This window comes from Pseudogymnoascus destructans, assembly GCF_001641265.1.
Source record: "Pseudogymnoascus destructans isolate 20631-21 unplaced genomic scaffold scaffold_1, whole genome shotgun sequence".
Lineage (NCBI taxonomy): Eukaryota > Fungi > Ascomycota > Leotiomycetes > Thelebolales > Thelebolaceae > Pseudogymnoascus > Pseudogymnoascus destructans.
In genome coordinates, this window is record NW_020167520.1 from 1,421,368 (window position 1) to 1,444,517 (window position 23,150).

The 23,150-nt window shown below is 49.0% G+C and overlaps 6 protein-coding genes across 6 annotated transcripts; 4 read left to right on the top strand and 2 right to left on the bottom strand.

The window, feature by feature from the left end:
- Positions 1-5,523: 5,523 nt before the first annotated feature.
- VC83_00359 (uncharacterized protein) lies at positions 5,524-6,160 on the top strand (the record flags this gene model as incomplete). The annotated part of the gene is made up of 3 exons (XM_024464053.1): positions 5,524-5,731; positions 5,797-6,019; positions 6,079-6,160. The coding sequence occupies 3 exons, from the start codon at positions 5,524-5,526 to the stop codon at positions 6,158-6,160; spliced, it is 513 nt and encodes a 170-aa protein (XP_024328447.1).
- Positions 6,161-6,608: 448 nt separating this feature from the next.
- NHX1 (monovalent cation:H+ antiporter, CPA1 (nhx1)) lies at positions 6,609-9,259 on the bottom strand. The gene is made up of 4 exons (XM_024464054.1): positions 9,027-9,259; positions 8,935-8,967; positions 8,072-8,881; positions 6,609-8,022 (listed from the first exon to the last, which is right to left on the bottom strand). Exons 1-4 carry the CDS (start codon positions 9,067-9,069, stop codon positions 6,884-6,886), a joined length of 2,025 nt encoding a protein of 674 aa, XP_024328098.1. The 5' UTR covers positions 9,070-9,259; the 3' UTR covers positions 6,609-6,883.
- A 721-nt stretch (positions 9,260-9,980) lies between these two features.
- VC83_00361 (uncharacterized protein) lies at positions 9,981-12,035 on the top strand (the record flags this gene model as incomplete). The annotated part of the gene is made up of 3 exons (XM_024464055.1): positions 9,981-10,644; positions 10,692-10,745; positions 10,795-12,035. 3 exons carry the CDS (start codon positions 9,981-9,983, stop codon positions 12,033-12,035), a joined length of 1,959 nt encoding a protein of 652 aa, XP_024328099.1.
- An 889-nt stretch (positions 12,036-12,924) lies between these two features.
- Positions 12,925-13,527, top strand: VC83_00362 (uncharacterized protein; the record flags this gene model as incomplete). The annotated part of the gene is made up of 3 exons (XM_024464056.1): positions 12,925-13,168; positions 13,209-13,268; positions 13,340-13,527. The coding sequence occupies 3 exons, from the start codon at positions 12,925-12,927 to the stop codon at positions 13,525-13,527; spliced, it is 492 nt and encodes a 163-aa protein (XP_024328100.1).
- A 285-nt stretch (positions 13,528-13,812) lies between these two features.
- On the bottom strand, positions 13,813-16,588 carry VC83_00364 (uncharacterized protein). Its single transcript, XM_024464058.1, has 2 exons — positions 15,455-16,588; positions 13,813-14,348 (listed from the first exon to the last, which is right to left on the bottom strand). The coding sequence occupies exon 1, from the start codon at positions 16,512-16,514 to the stop codon at positions 15,588-15,590; it is 927 nt and encodes a 308-aa protein (XP_024328102.1). The 5' UTR covers positions 16,515-16,588; the 3' UTR covers positions 13,813-14,348; positions 15,455-15,587.
- Positions 14,610-15,215, top strand: VC83_00363 (uncharacterized protein; the record flags this gene model as incomplete). Its single annotated transcript, XM_024464057.1, has 1 exon — positions 14,610-15,215. One exon carries the CDS (start codon positions 14,610-14,612, stop codon positions 15,213-15,215), a length of 606 nt encoding a protein of 201 aa, XP_024328101.1.
- Positions 16,589-23,150: the final 6,562 nt, after the last annotated feature.

The window sequence follows — 23,150 nt, forward strand, 5'->3', positions numbered from 1 at the left end:
TTCGGGTCTACTTCAGATCACTTTCTAACTCGATATTACTATACTCGTACTTTGGGTCAATAATTGTTAACAGGGGACCCATGTACGTAGTTCCACCACACAATCTGCCACAACGCTGTTTTAAAAAGTTGCGAGAGATACGAGAAATAAAAAGTTGTAGGAAATAATATAATATATAACTAACGTACATGTATAGCGAAAGCGCCAAACAAGCGAAAGCGCCAAAATTATCTACCCTCACGACAAACATTGCGATAAATCTACCACAACATTAGAAATCAATTGAAACTACTCGGAGTCCTCTTCCTCAGAGGTGTCTATTACAATCTGACACGTGCGCGCATTGTGCCCAGTCTCACCACACTTGCCACAGCGACGGGCACGGGTTTCTTCCCTTGGCTTCCGACCACGGCTTGCCCTTATTTCCTGCTCTACCTGCTGCACAACATCCCTCTCATCCTGTAGCTCTTGTGCCCCTTGTTGACTAAGTGATCCTCCTTGCTGTAGTCGTGTTTTCCTAGCTCTCCGGCGCTTGCTTAGTACTTCATTTGCCTGTCGTAGGTTTTGGTTCTCTGCCTTTAGCAGTGCTAATTGATGCATTATTTGCGATGCACCCTTTGTAAACTGGTCAACAGCTGCATAGATTGAGGTTGGAGAGCTATTTTGATGGCGTGAAATCCGAGTTTTAATAAATGTAGACTGTGACATAGCTTCAATTGGGTTGTTTGGTGTCTGAGAAACCCAAGGTTGAGCAGTACCTGGGCGGGAGCTTGGAGGCGTTGGTGTCCTTAACTTAAGATCAAGTGTAGATATCACTCTCTCAGGGTCAAATGGAAGAAGCCCTGCCCCTCGGAACCCGCCTCGAATGTTACTTTCCGTCATTGTAGTGTTAAATGCAGCGTGGAAGGCAGGAAAGAAGTCATCCTTTGTAATATGAGAAATATGAGCCTGCATCATATCTTCAATTTGCCGACCATAGGCCTGCTTTAACGGGCCGAAACAGCCAACATCAAGTGGCTGGAGTAGATGAGAAGAGTGAGCAGGCATACAAAGCGTAATAATGTTGTGTTCCTTGCAGTACTCCTCAAACTCATCTGAGTGGTGGCTCTCATGACCATCAAGGACTAACAAGCGATAACCACCAACACTCCGGGCCTTTGTATGCTTCTCAAAGTGCTGAATCCAATCCATGCCTCTCTCGTTTGTAGTCCAGCCATTTTCAGTAACAGAAATCACCCAATCGCTTGAAAATCCACTATTCTCATACCAAGATGTAAGGTGGTTTTTGCCTGCAACAATGATAAATGGTGGTACTGCCCAACCTTGAGAACTAACGCCTTGGATTACTGTAACCCATTCCCGATTACCAGGCTGTACCTTCTTTGCTTTTGCCCGCCCGTCTGAGCTTGTTACAACCATAGCAGTTGAGATAACGCCCATCATAAACCCAGTCTCATCAAAGTTGTAGATATCTGCTTCATCGATACCATATTTCGCAATTGTGTTACGCACAAGCTCAAACCAGCCATTAATAACTTCTGGATCTTCGCACTTAGCCCTCTGGTAGTCGTATTTGCGCTGAAAGCGTGTCTGGAGCTCTACACGCCGCTTAACAAAGTTTGAAGCCCAACGCGACCCAACGCGTGACGCGTCGCGTGTTGCAAGTAGTCGACTTGCCATATCTTCAACAACAGACAGCCGAGGAGGAAACCCTTTGGCAGCTAGGTCGAGTATATACTGAACAAGGACGGACTCCTCTAGGTTAGTTAATTTCCGTGAGTTGGCTTGGATATCGCGTCGTGAAGGTACACCTTCTAGACGACGACCTAGCTTGCGGTGGTCCACAGAATAGATCCTAGCAGCAACTCGAAGGCGTAACTTTGGGTCGCTTTGCATAGCCTGGATAGCTAGCACTAATTGGCTTTCATCGTTTTTATGGGGCATGTTTTGTTGTTGAGGAATTTAACATTTAGTTGGGGGGTTTGGTCACCGCATCATTTTGGCGCTTTCGCTTGTTTGGCGCTTTCGCTATACATGTACGTTAAATACAAATAAAAATAATAATCTAATATTTTGTATGCCACCCATTAGCAGCAATAAAACGTGCAGGCATAGAGTGAATTAATGCAATAACCTCTTCATTAGGAATTGCTTCCCAAGCTTCAATTACATGCTCTCGTAGTCTTGGGCTTGACCGGTGAATCTCAGGATATTTCTCCTGCAACCAGTCCTTCATCCTGTTCCACAACGTCTCAATTGGATTAAGATCAGGACTAAAAGAAGGCCAACGGATTGTAGAAATCCCAAGAGCAGCAAGTACAGCCATTGTTGCAGCTGCAATATGACCGCCTGCTCCATCTTGCATTAGAACTAACTCTAGATGTTCACGTATATATGCATCAAGAATTGGAACAGTATGTTCACAGTATGTTGCTGTAAGGACACAGGGAATACGGCTCTCCGTAGGTGCATATGGGAGTGCGAGTCGGAGGTGATGCTGTATTCTATCCTATAGGTCTACTACGAAGGATACAAAAAAGATGAAGGGGGAACCCCGTTGAGTCTGTTTCCTTAACTCCCGAAACGGGCCCGACTCGGTTATCCCAACCCTAGCCCTGAACCTTCCACCGCAACAGGTCTACATCGGCCCTGAACCCTATACACTTACCGTCCCCCACTATAGTGTAACTCGCTATATGATCCTCTACTGGTTCGAAACCCCACCGAGTCGGATTCCATGTTTGTAGTGACCGTAACAGTTCTGAGACAGGTTCTTCGAGTATCTAGGTACGGAGGCATCCTTACAGTTGCAGAAGTTATAGTTCCCCATCGCTTTTCCCAAAATAGGCAGGGCCCTTTTCCATATCTTCCTGTAATCCCCCCAAAGAACATCCAACCGATTTTTCGCTGTATCTTTGGGTCGACACAATCAGGCAAAAGTTCCTCTCCCACCTGTCGAGTAACCTTATTTGTATGCTTGTTATGTAATCCTGGATTTACCCAAGTTTCATCTGTCCATAAGATAGATCCCCATTGTTCCAATGTCCAATTTTCATGTTCTATTGCCCAAGCAAGTCGTGTATCTGCATGTCGTTGCAAAAGATGTGGTTTTCGTCGTGCGATTCGTCTGTTAAATCCTTCAGCTTTTAATGCTGTCGAGATAGCATAAATCTTACAATCCCATCCGATTGCAGCAGGAATATCTTTCCAAAGTAGACGGCGATTTACTCGAGAGGCAGTAACAAAATTAACAAGTTGCTTTCGACGGGGTGTATTAATACCAACTTTACGACCGCATTTTCCTTTTCGTTGTGGTGTTGGCCGAGTTTCAAGAGCATATTGTACAGTACCTGTCGAGGCGTGCAATCTAATAACTTGCAAATTTCATATGTCGACCATTTTGCATCATTAAATAAAGTATAAATCCGTAGACGTTCATCTCGAGACAGCTCTTGCTGTCGCTTTGGAGTTGATGGCGGCTCAACTTCCATTGTTGTTAATTGAATTACTATAACGCGTCACGTACATACGATAAAGCAGCACAACATTACTCGGGTAATCAGCGCTCCCTATTTGTCCATATATTTACAAGGGAGTTACAAGGGTGTAGACGATCATTGCACAGTTAACAATTATTGACCCAAAGTACGAGTAACTCGATATTTATGCATGACCAATTACATCAACTTAACGAGATAATACTGTAATACTAACCGCTAAACCTAATATAATACATAATACGATACAGGGTTCTGATATCCTTGCACCGATGTCGGGGGAGCGGACTGGTAAAGCCGGTGATCCTAGTGCCAAGCCCGGAGTGCTGTTTTCAACATACTCGAGTACTTCAGCGTAATATACCCCCCAAGGTAGCTCAACTATCTTCCGATTGACATTAGCCATATCCAATCAGGTCGTGCCTAAGGTCGTACGGATATCAATACTCATTTAGGCTCGATAGGCGGCACTTCAGAATGTTAAGAGCAATATACTTTGTACTTTCAGTATACCACTTCACCGTCAATTAGTATTAGCCACCAGTAATCGCCTCGTTGCGCCCGAATGCATGCTCGGTAGGTGTTACACGGGATATGAAGAGCAATGCAGTTTGAAGTAGATCACACCTTCCTGATATATTAATTGTTTTTAGCCGTAACTAATAGGCGGTGAATCCCCATCAGGAATTACTCTCTGCGTTTTGGCAATACTCGAGTGGTAACTATTTTGACAGGAAGAAACATCGTGGGGGCTTCAATATTTCAGAGGACCATTCCTGAAGGTACCATGGTTTAGATCGGACAATTCAAAGTTAGATATGGCCGCCACAAGCACAAAACTCTCACGTATGGCGATAGACTCGAGAGAACCGGGCGTCCTATTCGCTCTGCCATATACAAAGCTTAGGATCAATTGCCTTTTACTCTCAATCATGCTAATGGCCATCGCGTCGACGTCCTTCTTCCCATGGGATTAGATACCTATCTTAGTAGTGGGCGGGAAACGGCCGACAGACCACACAAGTTGCCAGAGGGAAGAAGAGTAAGAAAGACAGGGATTTGGAGCCTGACGGTGGCGTGTCGCTGGCTTGAATAAATAGACTGTGGTTGATAAAGCAAATAAGGCGTAGAATTAGCGTTAGGAGTCAGAATCATGCGAGTAATGGGATGATGAGCGTCGTCGTACTTCGGATCTGATAACTATTCTTTACATATAATTTACTGTGCAGAGGTACTTATCATCGCCATGTGTAGTGGAACACGGCTCCCATTCGCGGCACTGGGCAGGGTGGACTAACTCTAAAGTTCGCCATAATGACAGTACAGAAGCTGGCTTCACAGTGTAGGATGTAGTTTGTAGAACAGAGTAAAACGATGCAATTAAACAGGCTATTCTAATCGGACTACGCATACTTTTATAGGCTCTAAATAACCCCTAATAACCCCCGGAACTTCCGAGTGAGCCGCTCCTTCTGGTGCAGAGTTTTCACCGGAATATGGAGCCCTAAAGAGGCTTTTTCTGGTTCTGTAAGAACCGTGGGTTGAGTCCCCTAGCTCTGAGAGAACCATGGGACAGCTCGGGTCCGTGGCGGAGATCCTCCGGTTTTCTAGAACCAGAACCACAGTTTTTTTCTAACCCCCGGCCCGATTTCTAACACATAATCCCTAAAAAGCTTGCCACCCGCAGCGATCCGGAGATTAGACGTACTAGTATGTACAACATGAACACTGGAAGCGACTCATTCAAGTTTCTTCTTCAAGGCGCTACTAATGTTCGATTCCAGAACAGTCCCTCACCGTCCCTCGGCCCTGCATCGCGTGTGCCATCTGGGTCATACTGTTGGATAAGATCATGACAGCCCGACGATCAGTCGATCACGGGCATGCGGGGGTTGGCAGTTCGTCCGTCATGTTGCCATGTCAAGGGTGTCTCGAGAAGCTATAAAGAAGTTTGATTCAGCCAAGAATGAGACGCAATAATAAGTCCTAGGCTCATCTCCAAATCTTTGACAATCCATCATTCACCATGCAACTCCTCAACTACATCCCACTTCTGCTGGTCCCGGCCGTGGCCGCTAAGAGCACCGTGTACCTGATCCGTCACGGTGAGAAGCCTTCCAGCGGCAAGGGCCTCAATGCCCAAGGTCTCCAGCGTGCCCAGTGCCTGCGTAACGTGTTCGGAAGCTCATCTTCCTACAACATCGGCTACATCATGGCCATGACCCCAGACTCTGGTATTCTTCCCGCGCTGCCCAATAAATTCTTATAGATATTCCAGCTGTGCTAATTGAACCCTCAGATGGATCCCGCGCCCGCCCGCTCGCAACTGTCCAGCCCCTTGCTTCCGACCTTGGTATCACCGTCGACACCTCTTGCGACCGTGACGACCAGAAGTGCGTCGCCAAGGTTGTGAACAACTACGCTGGTGGCGGAAACATCCTTATCTGCTGGGAGCACAATGCCCTGACCGATATTGTGAAGGCCCTGGGTGACGGCAATGCCCCCACCTACCCAAGTGCTTCGTAAGTTTCTATATTGCGCTTTGGCACTTTTATGAGCATAACTCTTACATGCGGAATAGGTTCAACCTGATCTGGACTGATCCTTCACCATACTCCGCCATCGCTGCTACTACTTCTGAGAACTGCCCTGGACTTGATTAGATAGAGTGAATGATGGGTTGTCGAGCGTTGATCGCTGAATGAATCACTTGTAGTTACCTTTCCATATAAAATTATATATGTTCCGGCCCAACTGTGATTTATTCTCGCTCATGAGCTGGCGGCCAGCCCATGAGCGGGCGCAACTCACGGTTGGGCCGGAACGTTGCATATACATAGGCACTAAATCGTTGTAACCACTTTTTCCATTGCTCGAGGATAGAGTAGGCTGAGCAGCCTATTTGGAACTGATGTGCGTCAGGGATCCTCCCGCCCTCCAACACCTCTGAACCTCACGGGCGAAATCCAGATTACCGAGGAGGATTCCCGGGTGGCTGAAGGAGGGGGGTGAGGGGGCCCCGCAGCGGGATGTGGTGGGCTAGCTTTGCTTTTGTGCGCGCGGAGCGGACCTGGCTGGTGCCGTTTTGGAGGCGTGTTGATGGAGAGGGGGGCCAAGACGTTTCCAGAAAAGGTGTATATAGTAACAAAAGTATATAGATGTGTACATGACATGAATACCAAGGCTACGAAGAAAATTCACGCACCCAGGCCATCAGCTGGCAGTAACCATCTACCAAACGCCAGCTATGCTCATCAGTATCATACAGCACACCTCTCTCCTTCATCCGCCAGCGGCCACTAAAACAAAGGTATCACCAGTCTCCAGAAACAACACTAAAGCCAACAGTAGACTACAACATTATTTCCCAACAACCGCATCGCCCCCTACGCACCACCGCTCCCACTACCATTCCCCGGCTTCCCCCCATCCAACAGCAACTTCGGCTTAATAAAGCCCTCATCCAGCTGCTTAAACCACGCCGCATGATCTTCCGTCGTCCCGCTCAGCAAACTACTCATAGCCGCACCTGCACCCGTGACCGTGTTGCTCAGCCCCGCCACGAACCCCGCGCTCGGCGTACGCTCCGCCGTTGATCCGCTTGTAGGATAGATTTCTGGATTAAGAAGCCCCAAACCCTCCAACGCGCTCGACGGGCCTTCCGGCCGCGCCGCCCGTCGCGCTGCGGGAGGAAGATCCGAGTCGCTCTCCTCGTCGTCGGACGGCGGGGCGCGCAACAGTTCCTGGTCAGAGCCGTGGCGCCCGATGCTGCCTCCTAAGGCTGAGTTGGCCCTGCCGAGGCTTTGCTCACGGGCTGCCGGGCTCGAGTTACCAGACGCGTAGATGCGCCTCGAAGCACCGTTCGCGGGGCGACCGACATTGTCGAGCTGCACGCTGGAGCGACGCTTGGGGAAGTTCCCGATCGCGCTGCCACCACCTCGGGCGAAATAGGGGCCGGAGCCGCCAGTGACGGCTTCAATGTCGAATTCGTCATCACTGTCAATCTCGTCGACGACGCCGGTGCGGATGCCCAGGATCTCGAGCATGCGCGCTGTGGTGCCACCGAAGATGATCACGGTTAGGACGACAACGACGAGGACGGTGGTCTTGAGGGCGGATGCGTTTTCGCCAGTTAGGCCGGCGGCGAGGGCGACACCGACTGCGCCGCGGAGGCCGGCCCAGAAGAGCATGGTTTGGTAGTTGTAGGGCAGCTCATCAGGTGCGTCCATTCTGCCGCGGCGACGGGCTCGGTAGCGGATGAACCAGTTGATGAGCCTTGATAGTGGAAAGACAGCGGCCCATCGCGCGATGCAGATGCCGAAGACGGTGACGATAATAAACAGAGGCTTAAACTGCAACGAAGGTTCCGTAAATAGGGTAATACCGAGATAGATGAAGATAAAATTCTCTGACAATTGTGCCAGCACGGAAAAGATGTACTTGGTGCTGAGCTGTGTGCGGCGCGACATATTGTAGTAGGCATAGTGCTTTAGAGTTATGCCACAGAATAACAGACTCACGATGCCTAGACGGTGTTAGCAATAATCTAGTATACCGATATACAGGCGACTTACCAGACATATGGAGGCCATTGGAAAGGAAGTAGCTCGCATAGGCAATCAGAAAAATTAAGCAAGACTCAATCTTGGGGAAGCGCCGCACGTAGGTATGCTTCAGCACCAGAGCAGTAGCAACCCCAATGAAAACCCCTATTAGGAGGCTGCCAAAGAAAACGGCCAAGAAAATTCCAATACCCTCGATGAGATTAAGGGGTCCCAAAGTAACTTTTTGGCCGACCTCCTCATACCTCTGAGCTGTCTCAAACAAGACAATTGCAATAGCATCGTTCAATATGGACTCGCCAAAAATGATGGTATAAAGTTTCGGATCAACTTTGTAGGTGTTGAAGATGGCAAGGATGGTGACTGGATCAGTGGCAGATAGTGTAGCCCCGACAGATATGGCCTCCAGGAAGGATATATCAAAGCCCTCCAATGGTATCCTGGTATATAGCCAGAGAATTGACCCGAGAACAACGGCTGAGATGAAGGTCCCAGCAAATGCAAAAGTCAAGATGGTGCCTATATTCCGGAAGAAGTTGGCTTGGTGTAGCTCATATCCCGACGCAAGGATAATAGGCGGCAGGAGCAGGTTGAAGAATAATAGATAGTCAAAGGTAACGAGGTTCTGTATCGATGTCCCGGTGGTGATTCTCAGGATCAACCCCACAGTCATTCCACCAAAAATCGATATGACAGTTTCGTGGACAGCTTGCACCTTTCGGGTTTGAAGCAGGTATGACGTAAACAAGGCGATGATGAGGAGGCTTATGAGGATGAATAGGGCCCATGACATAGATATCTCCCTTTGGGCAGATCCAGGTTCTGGTAATGAGTTAGACACAGGCTCGTGAAGCGGACAAAGAAGCGTAACCAACTTTCTCGGTCGTCGACTTCATCATCCTGACGCTCTGTGAGGAAGCATTATTAGCATGGGTATGTCGCATGTCATATACATTAGCAACCATACTGAGTAGGCCGTGTATCAGATAGGTCGCAACGGCGGCAACCATGCTTGGCAGTCTTGGGATGTAAATATATGCCTCCGCGATGGACCTTAGGCGACTCGAAGGTCCCCTATTGAGCAAGAACTTGCGGCTCGTGGGGTGACGATAGCGTCGCTCAACGGTGAGCTGAGAATGGTGAGAGAAAGCACCATATATATCCTAGGATGAATGGGCTTGAGAAAGTCGAAGATGAGGTCTTCACGATATTGTACAGATTGCGACAGGTGCTAGTGGCTGGAGGGTTAGTAGCCGCCAATCGGCTTGCGCTAACCGCTAACCGCTAGCCGCTGGTAACCCTTCTGCACAGGTCTCTATCGCGTGTCGTATTGGACCTGAATGACGATGATGGGCAGTGGTCGTCATGTGCCCTTGAGTTCCATCGTCTCGCAGAACGCATACTCTCTGTTTGCTTTCCTCCTCCTCTTCTGCATACCGTAACTACAGACTCTATAAAGTCATACCCATCATTCAGCGCATACTTGAAATAGAATTTTCATCTTTGCATGTACCTACTGTCGCCGGCTCTGTCACGCCGACATCTCAGCCGTCCAAGTTGTCCAAGCTGTCCAACTGCCCTCGTGATGTCCTGAGCCCCCTCGCCCCTGAACGCCAATAATCAGCTCTGTTCAAGGTAATTGGCTTCAACATTATATAGCCCGTTTGTATACGCTCCCCGCTTACATTCTTAGAAAGCCTGTCAATTTAAACCCAACGATCTGACCAACTGGTGTTGTGTCCTGGACGACCCCGCCACGAGTGATGTCGCTTTAGACCATTCCCACGATTAACTCGAAATCATATACCTACTGTCCTCATAAAGTTTTGCGTTCAGTCTTCCGTGCGATATTACAGGCGTACATAATCCAGGCGAGGGTCTAAATATCGGCACAGTGTCGGAGAATATACAGCTTGAGCAGATGAGCTTGTCAGATGCGAAATCACCACCTCAAGGCAGAGAGAGAACCGATACAGAACTAGCGCCTGGTTCAGAACGTAACAGTTCGGATGCTTCAGGGGTAGCCAACGGTTCACCGCACAAGGTGTCATTTGATGGAGCCGGGGACCCAGCAAACGAGCAGTCTCCTCTCCTCCGAGCCTCGCAGAGCGAAGACGACGGAGATGGCTTGCTGAATGATGGTACCGCCCTAGACCACCATGACGAGTACCAAGTCACCAAGAGCGTTTGGTACCTTATCATTCTAACGATTAGTCTTGGAGGGTTACAAATAGCATGGTCTGTGGAATTATCAAACGGCTCACCATACCTGCTATCGCTTGGACTGAGCAAATCTGTGATGGCTTTGGTATGGATTGCCGGGCCACTGTCTGGAACTCTAGTTCAACCGTATGTCGGCGTTCGAAGTGATAACTGCAGGATTCCATGGGGCAAGCGAAAGCCATTTATCCTTGGGGGAGCAGCGGCAACGATAGTGTCCCTTCTAGCCTTGGCCTGGACGAAAGAGGTAGTTGGTGGATTTCTGGGCATTTTCGGGGCCAAGAAGGACGACCCTGGTGTAAAAGTAACCACCATCGTCGTTGCTGTGCTTTTCGTCTACGTTTTGGACTTTGCTATCAATACTAGTAAGCTACTGCCGCTAAGTATACTCGGCATTTCTAACATCTTGAAGTCCAAGCCGCGATTAGAGCTTTCATGGTCGACTGTGCCCCTACACATCAACAAGGTATGGCCCCTACATTTCCTAATGGTTGTAGCTGCTAACTCTGTGACAGAGGCGGCAAACGCCATGGGAAGCCGAATGACTGGAATCGGAAACATAATTGGGTATTGCTTTGGCTACATCAACCTCCCAAGGTATATGTGGTTCTTTGGAGACACCCAATTTAAGATACTGTGCGTAATTGCGAGTATCTGTCTGTCATTTACTGTTGCAATCAGCATCATCTTCATTAAAGAGAGAGACCCACGTGAAGAGGGTCCACCTCTTGGCGACAAGGGAGGTGTCGTTTCCTTCTTTAAGGGCGTCTTTAGCTCGATCAAGAGCCTGCCACCACAAACTCGCAAAGTCTGCGAGGTTCAGTTTTTTGCCTGGATCGGGTGGTTTGGATTCCTATTCTACTTATCAACATGGGTGGCAGAACTCTATGTTGAACCATTTGTCGAGGCCAACCCAGACCTAACCCCGGAAGAAATCGACCGCCTGTATGAGAAAGGCACTCGCATTGGCACTTTTGCACTTCTCGTATGGGCCAGCGTATCGTTGGCTGCCAATGTTTTCCTTCCGTTCTTCATTGCGCCAACCTACGATGCCCCACTTGTCCCGTCCGCCGGTCAAGTAACCCAAAGTATCCATTCGCAAAGCTCATCGTCAAGCTACACGACTCGTTTGGACCGCTTCCTCGAACGCCTCGTCATTCCATGGCTTTCGCTGCGCCGCGCGTGGACCATTAGCTTAATCATGTTTGGCCTCTGTATGTTCTCAACCCTCATGGTTCCTAATCCCACTGTTGCCACCATCGTCGTTGGAATCGTTGGTATACCATGGGCTCTCACCATCTGGGCGCCCTTTGCCATCATCTCAGCCGAAATTTCCATGCGGGATGCCCTTCGTCGCGCACAGGCACTGAACGTAGCTTCGGGTGGCCGAGTCGACCCATTATCCCGCGATGACAACGGAGATCAGGCAGGTGTCATCCTCGGCATTCACAACGTTTCTATCGCCGCGCCACAGGTCCTTGCCACCCTAGGCTCGTCGCTGATATTTAAGTTCCTCCAAAAGCCACGGGGGACCCCGGGTGATATGAGTATGCCCGCATCGCTAGCTGCGGGTGGCATTTTCGCGTTGATTGCGGCCTATATGGCAAGTAGACTCGCGGAAGATAGTTCCGTTGAGGGCCTGGAGGCTGCAAGGGGCTTGGCTGCACATAGCGGGGGGAGGAGGGAGACTAACGCGAGCCAGAATAGGAGGAGTTTGAGCCGAAGCCGAAGCTTTGAAACTGGTTTAACTTACTAGGGATTGCTTTAGAATATTGGGATGCTGAGTTTTGTGGCAGAGAGCATTCATTGCATGCTGGATTTACGGTGCGACGCACCAAATGGAGCACTGGGTCCATCGTAGTCGAGCACAACTCCAACCTATCTATGAACCTACATAGCCTTGGGCAATACATCGGATCTTTAGAGTATGTACGCCTCGTCTTCTGTTTAATTGTGCGTCGACAGCTGCATTGCTGGCAGGGACAGAGGTCCCCACGGCGGCGACAAAACGCGGGGCTGGGAGACTATACATATGTTTTATCACCTACCCTGGCTATTTTGTTATATTCTCGTCACAACACCAAACTGGAACTCCACCGCCGCCCAATCATAAGTGGTGGCGGCATCGATCGTCATTCGCACCAATACGAGCCACATCAACTCGCAACATCCGCCATATTTAGCCACAATTGTAACACTATTCATATCCTCAGAACGGCTTATCCAACTGTGGCTGCCGTGATCGTGGGTCCCTGAAATCCTGAGACTCCCGCATTTATAGCCTGCGATGTGCTTCATAACAGAGAGGGAAGTAACACTAACAGGCTCGTATTGCCGTGACACATGGCATCCATGTCGCCACGCCACTATTAGGACTTGCCATAATGTCGCAATATTAACTAAAGGGGCCGTTAGAAAGATGTTTATTCGTGTTCTAGCTAATTTAGGGTACCTGTCATGACTGTCTAGACGTGTGTGATCGAGTTATAAGTATCGTTTTTCCTTCTGTTCTATTGTTCATCCTCTATTGCTTTATCCACATACGTCTCACACTTACTGTCGTTCTCATACCGTCGCTTGCTTTCGCCTTGCTCTCTCGTTAATACCCCTTCCAAAGCATTCATATATACACATATCCCGCAACGATGCAGATCCTCGCACTCCTCCCTCTCGTGGCCATCGTCGCTGCCCACAACACCCCTGAGGAGCCAGTGGAAGGGACTGTTTCAACCATCTACACGAACCCAACACGGGTGGTAGAGCAGTCGACCGTCTCAACAATCCTCACAAACCCAACACGGGGACAAGAGGAGGCGACTGTTTCGACGATTCTCACAAACCCAACACGCAGCGCAGAGGAGTCAACCTACACGACCATTTACACCAACCGTATACACGGCCATCTACACTAACCCAACATGGGGTCCAGAGGACGGGCTACAATCGACTGCCCACACGAACAAATCGCAGCCACCACCAGGTAGCACTGGTAAGTCATTCCCCTTCTGCTCCGGACGAAGCTAATAATCATCGTCACCGTATATGTCACCGCATGCCCAGTGTACCCAAACACCACCTTTACTCGTGGCCCCCCTGTACCGCCCACTCCCAGTGGCGGCGGGCCGGGGACAACCTCTCCTCCGGGAACTGATGGACCACACCCCAATGGAGCGGCCGTAACGTCGTACATGGGCGCCAGCGTGATGGTCGGGTTGGCCGGTGTCGTCTTTCTTGCGGGCTTGTTGTAGATTGATGTAAATCCAACGTGGATGGAGAGATGTGGATTGATTATATGCTAAGGCGGAGAAAAGTTGATTGAATAACATTCTAAGGCGGAAGAACGTAGATAAGAATACTATTATTAATTACATTAACTTTTCGAGACTTTTTCACCCTGTATACACTACTAAAGCGAAACATAAAGATTCACACTGTGTCATAATATAGTTATAGTATGTGATATGAGGGTGATTGATACATACGACCATAGACTCAAGAAATTTAGGCATCCCGTCCGCTCTGTCATAAACAAGCTTGTAATTCAGTTGCTTAATACTCTCAATGTGCTAATAGACATATCGTGGAACCTGAGCCCCTTACCGATGCAAAACACCTACGCCGGAATCTCCTTTGTCTTTTGATCCCTCGTCTCCACCTCCTCCAACTCACCACAACCATCAGCCTCACCCTTTTACTTCGTTCGGTCGGCGGGGCCATCTGTGGCCTCTTCTCAGATCGCTATGGACGCAAATGGCCGCTGGTTGTGCACATGATCATCCTCGAGATCCTACAAATCGGTACCATCTCCGTACAGTGGGGAATTTTCACACTTTCTCGCCGTACGGGCCGTGTTTGGCCTTTTTATGGGCGGTGTATATGGGAGTGCTACTGCGATGGCTCTGGGAGTGCCATTGCGACTGTCTCGTAGATGCTAGAGGTCTCATGTCGGGAATCCTGCAACAAGGTTACTCGATGGGCTACGTCTTTGCTGCTTGCGCCAGTCTTGGGGTTGGTGGTTCAACAGAATCTTGGAAGACGGTGTTCTGGGTTTGTACTGGCGTCTCGATAGCTGCCGGCCTCGTTAGCATCTGTTTCCCAGCATCGCAATAATTCATTGATGCAAAGAAGGAGGGCCATAAGCATATTACTCTAGCGGATTTCTGGCGGGACACCAGACTCATGCTTGCTAAAGAATGGAAGATGGTGGTCTACTGCGTTTTCCTCATGTCAGACCTTTACCAGTACCTTTTTGCAACATTCAACTAACAAGCACCGCAGCGTCTGGTTCAACTTCTACTCCCACACCTCCCAAGACAGCTACACAACCTTCATGCGCACTGGCAAAGCCCTCGACAACTCTGCCGCATCGCGCGCCTCCATTATAATGAAAGTCGGCGCCTGCGTCGGTGGAACCATCCTGGGATACCTCTCCCAATTCGTCGGCCGCCGCCGCACCATCATCGCATCGGCCCTCATTTCCATGGTCTTAATTCCCACCTGGATCCTGCCGAATAGGGAAGGCTCACTTTCCGCCTCCGGATTCTTCATGCAATTCTTCGTCCAAGGCGCTTGGGGCGTCATTCCAATCCACCTCAACGAGCTGTCCCCGCCCGCATTCCGCAGTAGTTTCCCGGGACTTACGTACCAGCTGGGTAACACGATCAGTAGCCCCAGCGCACAGATCGTGAATGCGCTGTCGGAGAAGATGAACATCACTGGCATAAAGGGGGGGCAGGTGCCGGCCTACGGACCTGTGATGGGCGTTGCGACGACGATTATTGCGATGGGGATTGTGCTTTCGTTTCGCCGTAATAGTCGGCCAATTTCACTGTCTGGATGGAAAGGGCATGGAAATGGAAGGCGTCAGCCATCCATGAAAACAGGCCAACTAGGAACATTGCCTAGCCACGCATTCCAAGGGATCCAAAGAGCGTGAACGGGTTTTGCATTGGTGGATGAGATTGCCACTCGTACCAGACCTCTCCATACTCGTTTATCAGCTCAGGCGTTGCTTCCGTATAAATAAATCCCAGAATGACCGTTTTGCCGTTGCCCATATCCCGTGAGGGATAGGTTCGGCGGGTTCACCGGTGATTTCAGACGTGGTTGGAAAGTAACAAAAATATCAGATATGTGAAGAAAAGGCTAGGGGAAGGGCTTAGAGATGGGTCATACATTCATATCCTCCTTGCGCTTGGCCTGTCCGAGTCGTGCGGCTAGACTTTGGTGTGATTTCAAGCCTTCCTATCGAGAGGGAAGCTGCAGATAGTTTGTTCCAGACCGAGTTACCACAGGGCTTTAATTTGGATCAGGCCATCTCATCCTGCCAAACATCGTCCGCCCACATTCTCAGCTCTTGAGCAGAGAAGACAACATCCCCCTCTGGTGGAACAGCCGCACGCTCAAAGATCTTTGGAAACTCCAACACCAGCGGCGCCCCTGTGATCGCAACGTCGGAGATAGAGATCTCTTGGGTTCGGATTGGGACTTGCTGGGCATTCGATCTCGTGATCATCCGCGCTTCATCTGGTTGGGTCACCTCCCACGTCTCAATCACAATACTGCGGTCATCTTGGCGTACGGAGATTATAAGAGCGATGTGAACTTGTGCTTCTGAGTTGACGAACCACCACGAGACGTCGCTGCGGAGCTGCGTCAATGACTCTGACAAGCCTGATTCCACGACCACAGTTGGCCACCCATGTATGCCCCGGAAAGATGGTTTGTATGAAGAGTCTGGTTGTTTCGAAGTGGAGTTGCCTTTGCACTTCCCGCCGCCAAATGGAATTAATGCTGACGAAGGAATCCCAAAACCGCCGAGCTTGAAGAGGATCCTATACTCAACTAATCGGTGGGCCGATTCGTGTCTTGTTGAAGCCATTAGTTTGACAATCAGTGAATTTGTATCAGCATCGTATGTAAGGCGCGTGCCTTTTGGGAAGGTCTGGCGACTGTCGTAGCGGCCGTTGTCAATGGTAGTGTACTGAGACTCGCTGACAGGTTTAAAGAGGAGGTATTGTAGGCGTGAGGTGTCGGCGAGAAGGCGATCGGTTTGTTGGTCGATGACTTTACGAGCATTAAGGATTGTGGTGAATTTGTGAGCTCCGATGGATCGGGGGTTTTCATGAGGTGTTGGTGACATTATGGTAGCTTTCGTTTCACCAGAAGGCGATTGCGGTGAAGTTGATGTGAAGCCATCGCTGCTACTTGCAACTGCATCAAATGAGGTCGACATTACTTCTACTTATGAGAAGTAGAAGTAATGTCGACCGAGTTGATGGTTTAGAGGATAGATGTAGACGGGAAAGGGTGGTGTGATTACTAAAAGGAGCGAGAATGTAAGCGCGTTACTTAACTACTAGCACGGAATCTTTGCCTTTCCTTCCTGATCGCATCATTTGGACCGAAGCTAACATTCCAAGTCGTATTCAGCTCATAGAGCCGAAAGGAGTCCGTGCCGTGTATCTTGCAGTCAGTTATTGCTTGGAATCTGTGAGCTTAGATAATCTGACAGACCCATCCACTTATGAGGCTAGGAAAGTTGGCATACGCCTCGATGACTTACCGCCTCGTGCGCTTGGAATTCAATACATCAGGGTTGATCGGTTGTGCATTATTCAAGGAGACGATGCCGATTTTAAAACGCAGGCCCCAAAAATGGGAGAGATTTACGGGGATGCCACTGTGACCATAGCAGCCGCTTCTGCTAGTTCTGAACAGGACCGTATCATGGTGGAACGAGATAAGAAATGGTCTACTTCCAGCGTCAACTTGACTGTTAATGGAATTGGGGCTTTGAAGCTTCACTGTCGGCGGCGATGACTTCCTTTAGAAAAGGAGGACACAGGAGGCGACTATGGCAAGGTGTCCACTCGGTCATGGATCTGGCAGGAATGCCTCCTCGCTGAAAGAACGATATTCTTTACTCCTTCTTCCCTAAAATGCCGGTGTCATTCCGTCTGGCAAGGTTTTGACCAAGGGGTCTCCGGCCACTCGTGGTCGGCGCAATTAGAAAGTATATCCCTTCGGTCTCCCACCCAAGGGATACAGCCCCGAGTGCTAATTGAACCATAGTGCGTGCAATAAACGCAGCCGCCTTTCGCAGCATCAAGTAAATATTTCGACTTTTCGATGGTTATATTCCCGAATGGTTTTCCGCTGGAAATTTTTATACTCTTTGTCAGCCTAGAGTTTGTGCTGATCCGTATTGCTTTTTTTAAAGGCTAGGAATGGGTCGAAGTTCAAGCACACTATGTAGACTTTGCTAGGTGGCTCTATGTTCATGAGATCTTAGACTTTCTAAATGGATGTATAACGCTAACTTCTAAACGATAGAAGACAGAGGTTTCTTACATAAGGTTGACTTAACAGAGGAGGCAGGGGATTAAACACAAAGGCTTTCTAAGTAACATGTTATAGTATTGTAAATAATACTATATTAAGTTGAGTACGAAGCTCCTATCTAAGGGAATACTATCTACTTATATAGTAGCATCGTGCCTCATTAATAATCTAGATAGTTAATAGATAGCTAGATAATCTAGATAGTTGATAGATAGCTTAACTATCTAATATCCACTAGTTTCTACAACTATTCACTAGCCTAGTCAACAACAGCCTAGCCTAGCTAGCCTTGTGACTTCTAAGGTCACGTTACTAAGCCTAGCCCTGCTAGCCCTATAACTAACGTAACGTTACTGTGGCCGTAACAATAGACTAGCGTCTTTCCTAAGCTGTTTTGCCTATCTTCTTAAAATCTTCTTAGGCTTTAAGGAAGCCATCTTGAAGTTCATCTCTCTTCTTAGACTCATCTACTAAGGTTGTTTTTTCGTTTATAGACTTATAGTCTTCTAGGTTTCAGTTAGCCATCTTAGCTTTTTCTTTAGCAGTGTGTGCTATAGCAGCTTTGCTATTCCTCTTGTATTTAGTAGATTAGACTTGTATCACCAAAGGCCCTATGGTGTACAGTACTAGACCACTGCTATTAACCGAATTCCAATTTAACGCGCAAATCGCGTCACATAACCCACCCCTCCTTGGACAACAACCATACTTATGCCACCAACTTGGAGGGATTTGGCTCCAATTGATGGGAATCGACAGCCTGGTGGCCAATTAAGCCCATACCAACGCGGGCAGATTATTGGGAGGCAGTCAGAGGGTGCAACACCTACTAAGATTGCACACGACCTAAACCTTGACCGAAGCACCGTATGATATACAATTGCAGTTGACTCAATATGCACCGAAGGCAAGAGCCTACCCCATACACCACGGGGAAAGTCATATACAGAAGCAGAGCAACGCCTTATACTCCGCCACGTAGGCCTAAACCCAAAGGATACATACCAAGAAGTAAAGGATGCTTGTAATGTTGCTTGCTCAACATCAACTATAAAGAGGATACTACAAGAAGCAGGCATAGGCAATTGGCGTGCAAAGTGTCGCCCTTTCCTACTGCCAATACATGCAGCTAAACGGCTTGCATGGTGTTTAGCATGGAGGAATTGGACAGCAGAGGATTGGGGTCAAGTTGTGTGGAGTGATGAGTGCTCTGTTGAGCCGGGGGGGGTAACAGGAGCGAGTGGTGTTTCCGCACACCTGCTCAGAAGTGGCAGCGGGAGATGATCCAAACCTACAGTACAAAGAAGAACATGAAGATCATGGTTTGGCGGGCCTTTTGGGCAGAAGGCCGGAGCAATTTATACCTTATGGACTGTGACTTTGAGTCAAAGAAGTTTGGATATACTGCAAATGTTACGGCTATAGTAACATGATGTCATGGTTACAGGGCCAGGGCCTAGTAACGTGACGTGTGAGTCACATAACGTGACGTGTGAGTCACAGTGGGAAGCGGGGTAGGCTGCCATGTGACGGGGCTAATGGATAGTTGCAGAAACTAGTGGATATTGGATAGTTGAGCTATCCACGAACTATCCTGAATATCTAGCTATCCGCCAACTATCCAGATTACCCATGAGGCACGACGCCACTATATAAGTAGATAGTATTTCCTTAGATAGGAGCTTCGTGCTCAACTCAATACAGTATTTGTTATATACTAGTAACGTGTTACGTGAAGCCTTTGTGTCCGATCCCCTGCCTCCTCTGATAAGTAAACCTTTACGCAAGAGAACCTCTGTGTCTTCTATCGTTTAGAAGTCAGCGTTACACTTTGAGCACCACTTCTACGAGGCACTGGCTCATACACAAAGCAACATGTCTGTCGTCAGTTTGAAGGGGAAAACCCCCACCACGCCAACTTTGTCTCAGAGGTCTAAGCCTGAGAATGAAGAGATGCCCGACGCACCCACCGTCAACGAACTCAAGGAAACTCTACGCGTCAAGTTGCCCGACACTTACTCCGGCAACCGAAAGGAACTTGAGGTGTTTTTACTACAGGTCGAACTGTACCAGCACTTCAATGACGAGAAGTTTCCCACCCAGGAGAACTATGCCCTGTGGACTGCGTCCTACCTTAGGGGGGAAGCCCTGCGATGGGTCGAACCATTCCTCATGGATTATTTCAAATATGAAAGTACCAATGGAAGCATGGCAACTACGCAGACTATGTTTGGCAGCTGGAAAGGATTCTGTAAGGAAATCCGACGCATGTTCGGAGACATCGATGAGATTAAGACCGCAGAAGACCATCTGTTTGCACTTAAGCAGACTGGCAGCGCCCTCACATACTCCACAGAATTCCAGAGATACGGCAATCAGACAGGATGGGACGCCAGCGCACTCATCAGCCACTACCGACGTGGGCTGAAGAGCCATATACGTATGGAACTTGCCCGTTTGGAACAACAACCAACGGACATGGTAGCGCTAATCGAACATACGGTCCGAATCGACAATCGACTATACGAATTCCAGAAGGAACGTCGGACCTATGACAAGCCCAAGAAAAGTTACCCCTACCGGGGAAACGAGGGCAGACGACGGGATCAACACCCGCGAGACAACCGTTGGTCGGACCCAATGGAACTCGATGCCACGTTCAAACCTGGACGACCCCGTGACCCTAAGAAAGACAGACAATTCAAGGAACGACTCTGTTTTAACTGCGACAAGCCAGGCCACATGGCCCGAGACTGCAGACAGCCAAAGAAAGGGAACGGCGGATGCAAAGTCGGCAAACAACTCAATGCTACCTGGCAAGGCCGGGGAAGTTACAACGCCTCGGGGACAGGACAGTTGAACGCAACGTTTGTGAGCAAACAGGACTGGGGAATAAACGGCGAAAGCACCCCAGAAGACGAGAGCGGAGAGCCATGGAGCAACTAGACACGTTCTCCACGCCTCCGAGGGAAGATAGTGCATGGGTGAGAGGACAGCGGGAACTATCAACGACAGACGCAACAGAGACTGATCATCCCTGGCACGCGTATGTCTACTGGGAGTATTGCAGCAAAGATGACTGCAAGCTCCACTGGAAAAAGAAACACCAGAATCAGTTGTTTCCCCGATCCTCGCCCAGGATACACTTCAGAGACGCAGAGCAAGTTCACGCCCTCAGGCGAAGCCAGTCTGAAGGGGACTTGCCTATCAAAAGCGAACAGGTATACGAGAAATACCCACATCTGCTAGACAAAGCAGAAGAGCGAGGGAAACGATCTCCCCAAGGACCACCATTGGAAGCGGATGAATACTATCCTTCCTCGGACGAGTCAAAAAACTAGGAGTCCTTGACGGTAGGCCACCGGCGAGCGACACGAAGAGGCCTAGTACAGACCAGCTATGCGCCACGACGGGCAGCATGCAACTATATGTGGTCGCTAAGATACAACAGCGACACCTCCGAGCAATGATTGACTCAGGAGCGACGGGCAACTTTATGACAAAGAAAGTAGCAGACACGCAAGGTTTCAAGACACAATTGAAAACTGAACCATACCCGTTAATGGTCGTAGATGGAGAGCCCATCTCGACTAATGAAGGAATGGTGACCCACGAAACGGTCCCATTGGAAATGGTCATGCTACACGGGCACAAGGAAACGATTCAGTTTGACATCGTGCACATGGACAACCATGCGTGCATCCTTGGTGTGCCATGGCTCAAGAAACACAACCCCCAGATCGACTGGTGGAACGAGAAAGTTGTGATGAGCCAGTGCGCGTGTGAACAACGGACGGACACGCGACAACGGGAGAAACCCTCCCAGGGCCGGAAGGAGTTATGTGCAACCTCCGAGCTCGATGACCTAGCCCAGGCATCCTCACCGACGAGTATACCGGTGGAGTACAAGGAATACGAGCAATTATTCCAGGAAGGCCCTAAGAACGAGGCGCTTCCTAAGCACCAACCATGGGATCACGAGATACCTTTGGAGAAAGACAAGAGTCCACCGTTTGGACCAATATATCAGCTATCGGAAAAGGAGCTGAAGGTACTTAAGGAGTACATTGATGATAACCTAGCGAAAGGATTCATCAGACCATCCACATCACCAGCAGGAAGTCCGGTGCTTTTCGTACCAAAGAAAGACGGCTCCCTACGGTTATGTGTGGACTATCGAGCGTTGAACAACATCACAATCAAGGACAGGTATGCCCTGCCATTAATCAACGAACTACACGATAGATTTCAAGGAGCAAAGATCTTCAGTAAGCTAGATCTGCGAGGAGCATACAACCTGATCCGAATCAAGGCTGGGGAAGAGTGGAAAACAGCATTCCGCACCCGCTATGGCCTATTCGAGTATCAAGTCATGCCCTTTGGGCTAACAAACGCACCCGCATCCATGCAACGACTGATGAATGATGCTTTGCACGAATACTTAGACATCTTTACCATTGTCTACCTAGACGATGTCCTGGTGTATTCAGCAACCAAGGAGGAGCATGTCAAGCATGTCAAACTCGTCCTGAAGAAACTAAAGGAGTACAGCTTACTCCTCAAACCAGAGAAGTGCGAGTTCCATAAAAACCAAGTCGAATTCTTGGGTTACATTATCGGAACGCACGGCATCAAGATGGACCAAGCAAAAGTAACGGCAGTGTTGGAATGGCCAACACCGACCACGGTCAAGGAAGTGCAAGCCTTCCTAGGCTTCGCCAACTTCTACCGAAGATTCATCTCAGGATATTCCAAGGTAGCTCAACCACTCACGGAGCTTACCAGAAAGGATCTCGAATTCAAATGGACGGACAAGGCAGAGGCTGCTTTCCAGGAACTTAAGACGAAGTTCACGGAAGCACCTATCCTTGCTACATTTGACCCTGCAAAGAAGATCATCCTCGAAACGGACTCTTCTGACTTCGCAATTGGAGCATGTCTGAATCAACCAGACGAGAACGGTAAGTTCAAACCAATCGCGTACTACTCTAGGAAACTGTCACCCGCGGAACTCAATTACGACATCCACAACAAGGAGCTACTGGCTATTGTCGTTGCCTTTGAGCAGTGGCGAGTATATCTTGAGGGACCCACCTACCCGGTGCAGGTATGGACGGATCACAAGAACCTCATATACTTCACCACGACCAAGGTTTTAAACCACAGACAAGTCCGCTGGGCAGAAACCCTCGCAGCCTACAACTTCACGATAACCTATCGCAAGGGCTCCGAGAATGCAAGAGCAGACGCTCTCAGCAGACGGACCGACTACGCCGGCCCAAAGGAAGAAAGACCTAGAGCAATTCTGAAGAAAACAGATGCAGGAATACAGTACAATGAGTTACTAGCGACGATCTCAGTCATCGAAGATACAGAACTCGAGGAAAGACTCAAGAAAGCTTACGCAACAGACGAATGCGCCAAGCGAGTCTTGTCCAAAGTCGAAGGCGACTTCGCCATCGACGAACAAGGATTGATTCGATACAAAGGGTTAGTGTATGTCCCAAGTCAAATGAGACGCCCGCTG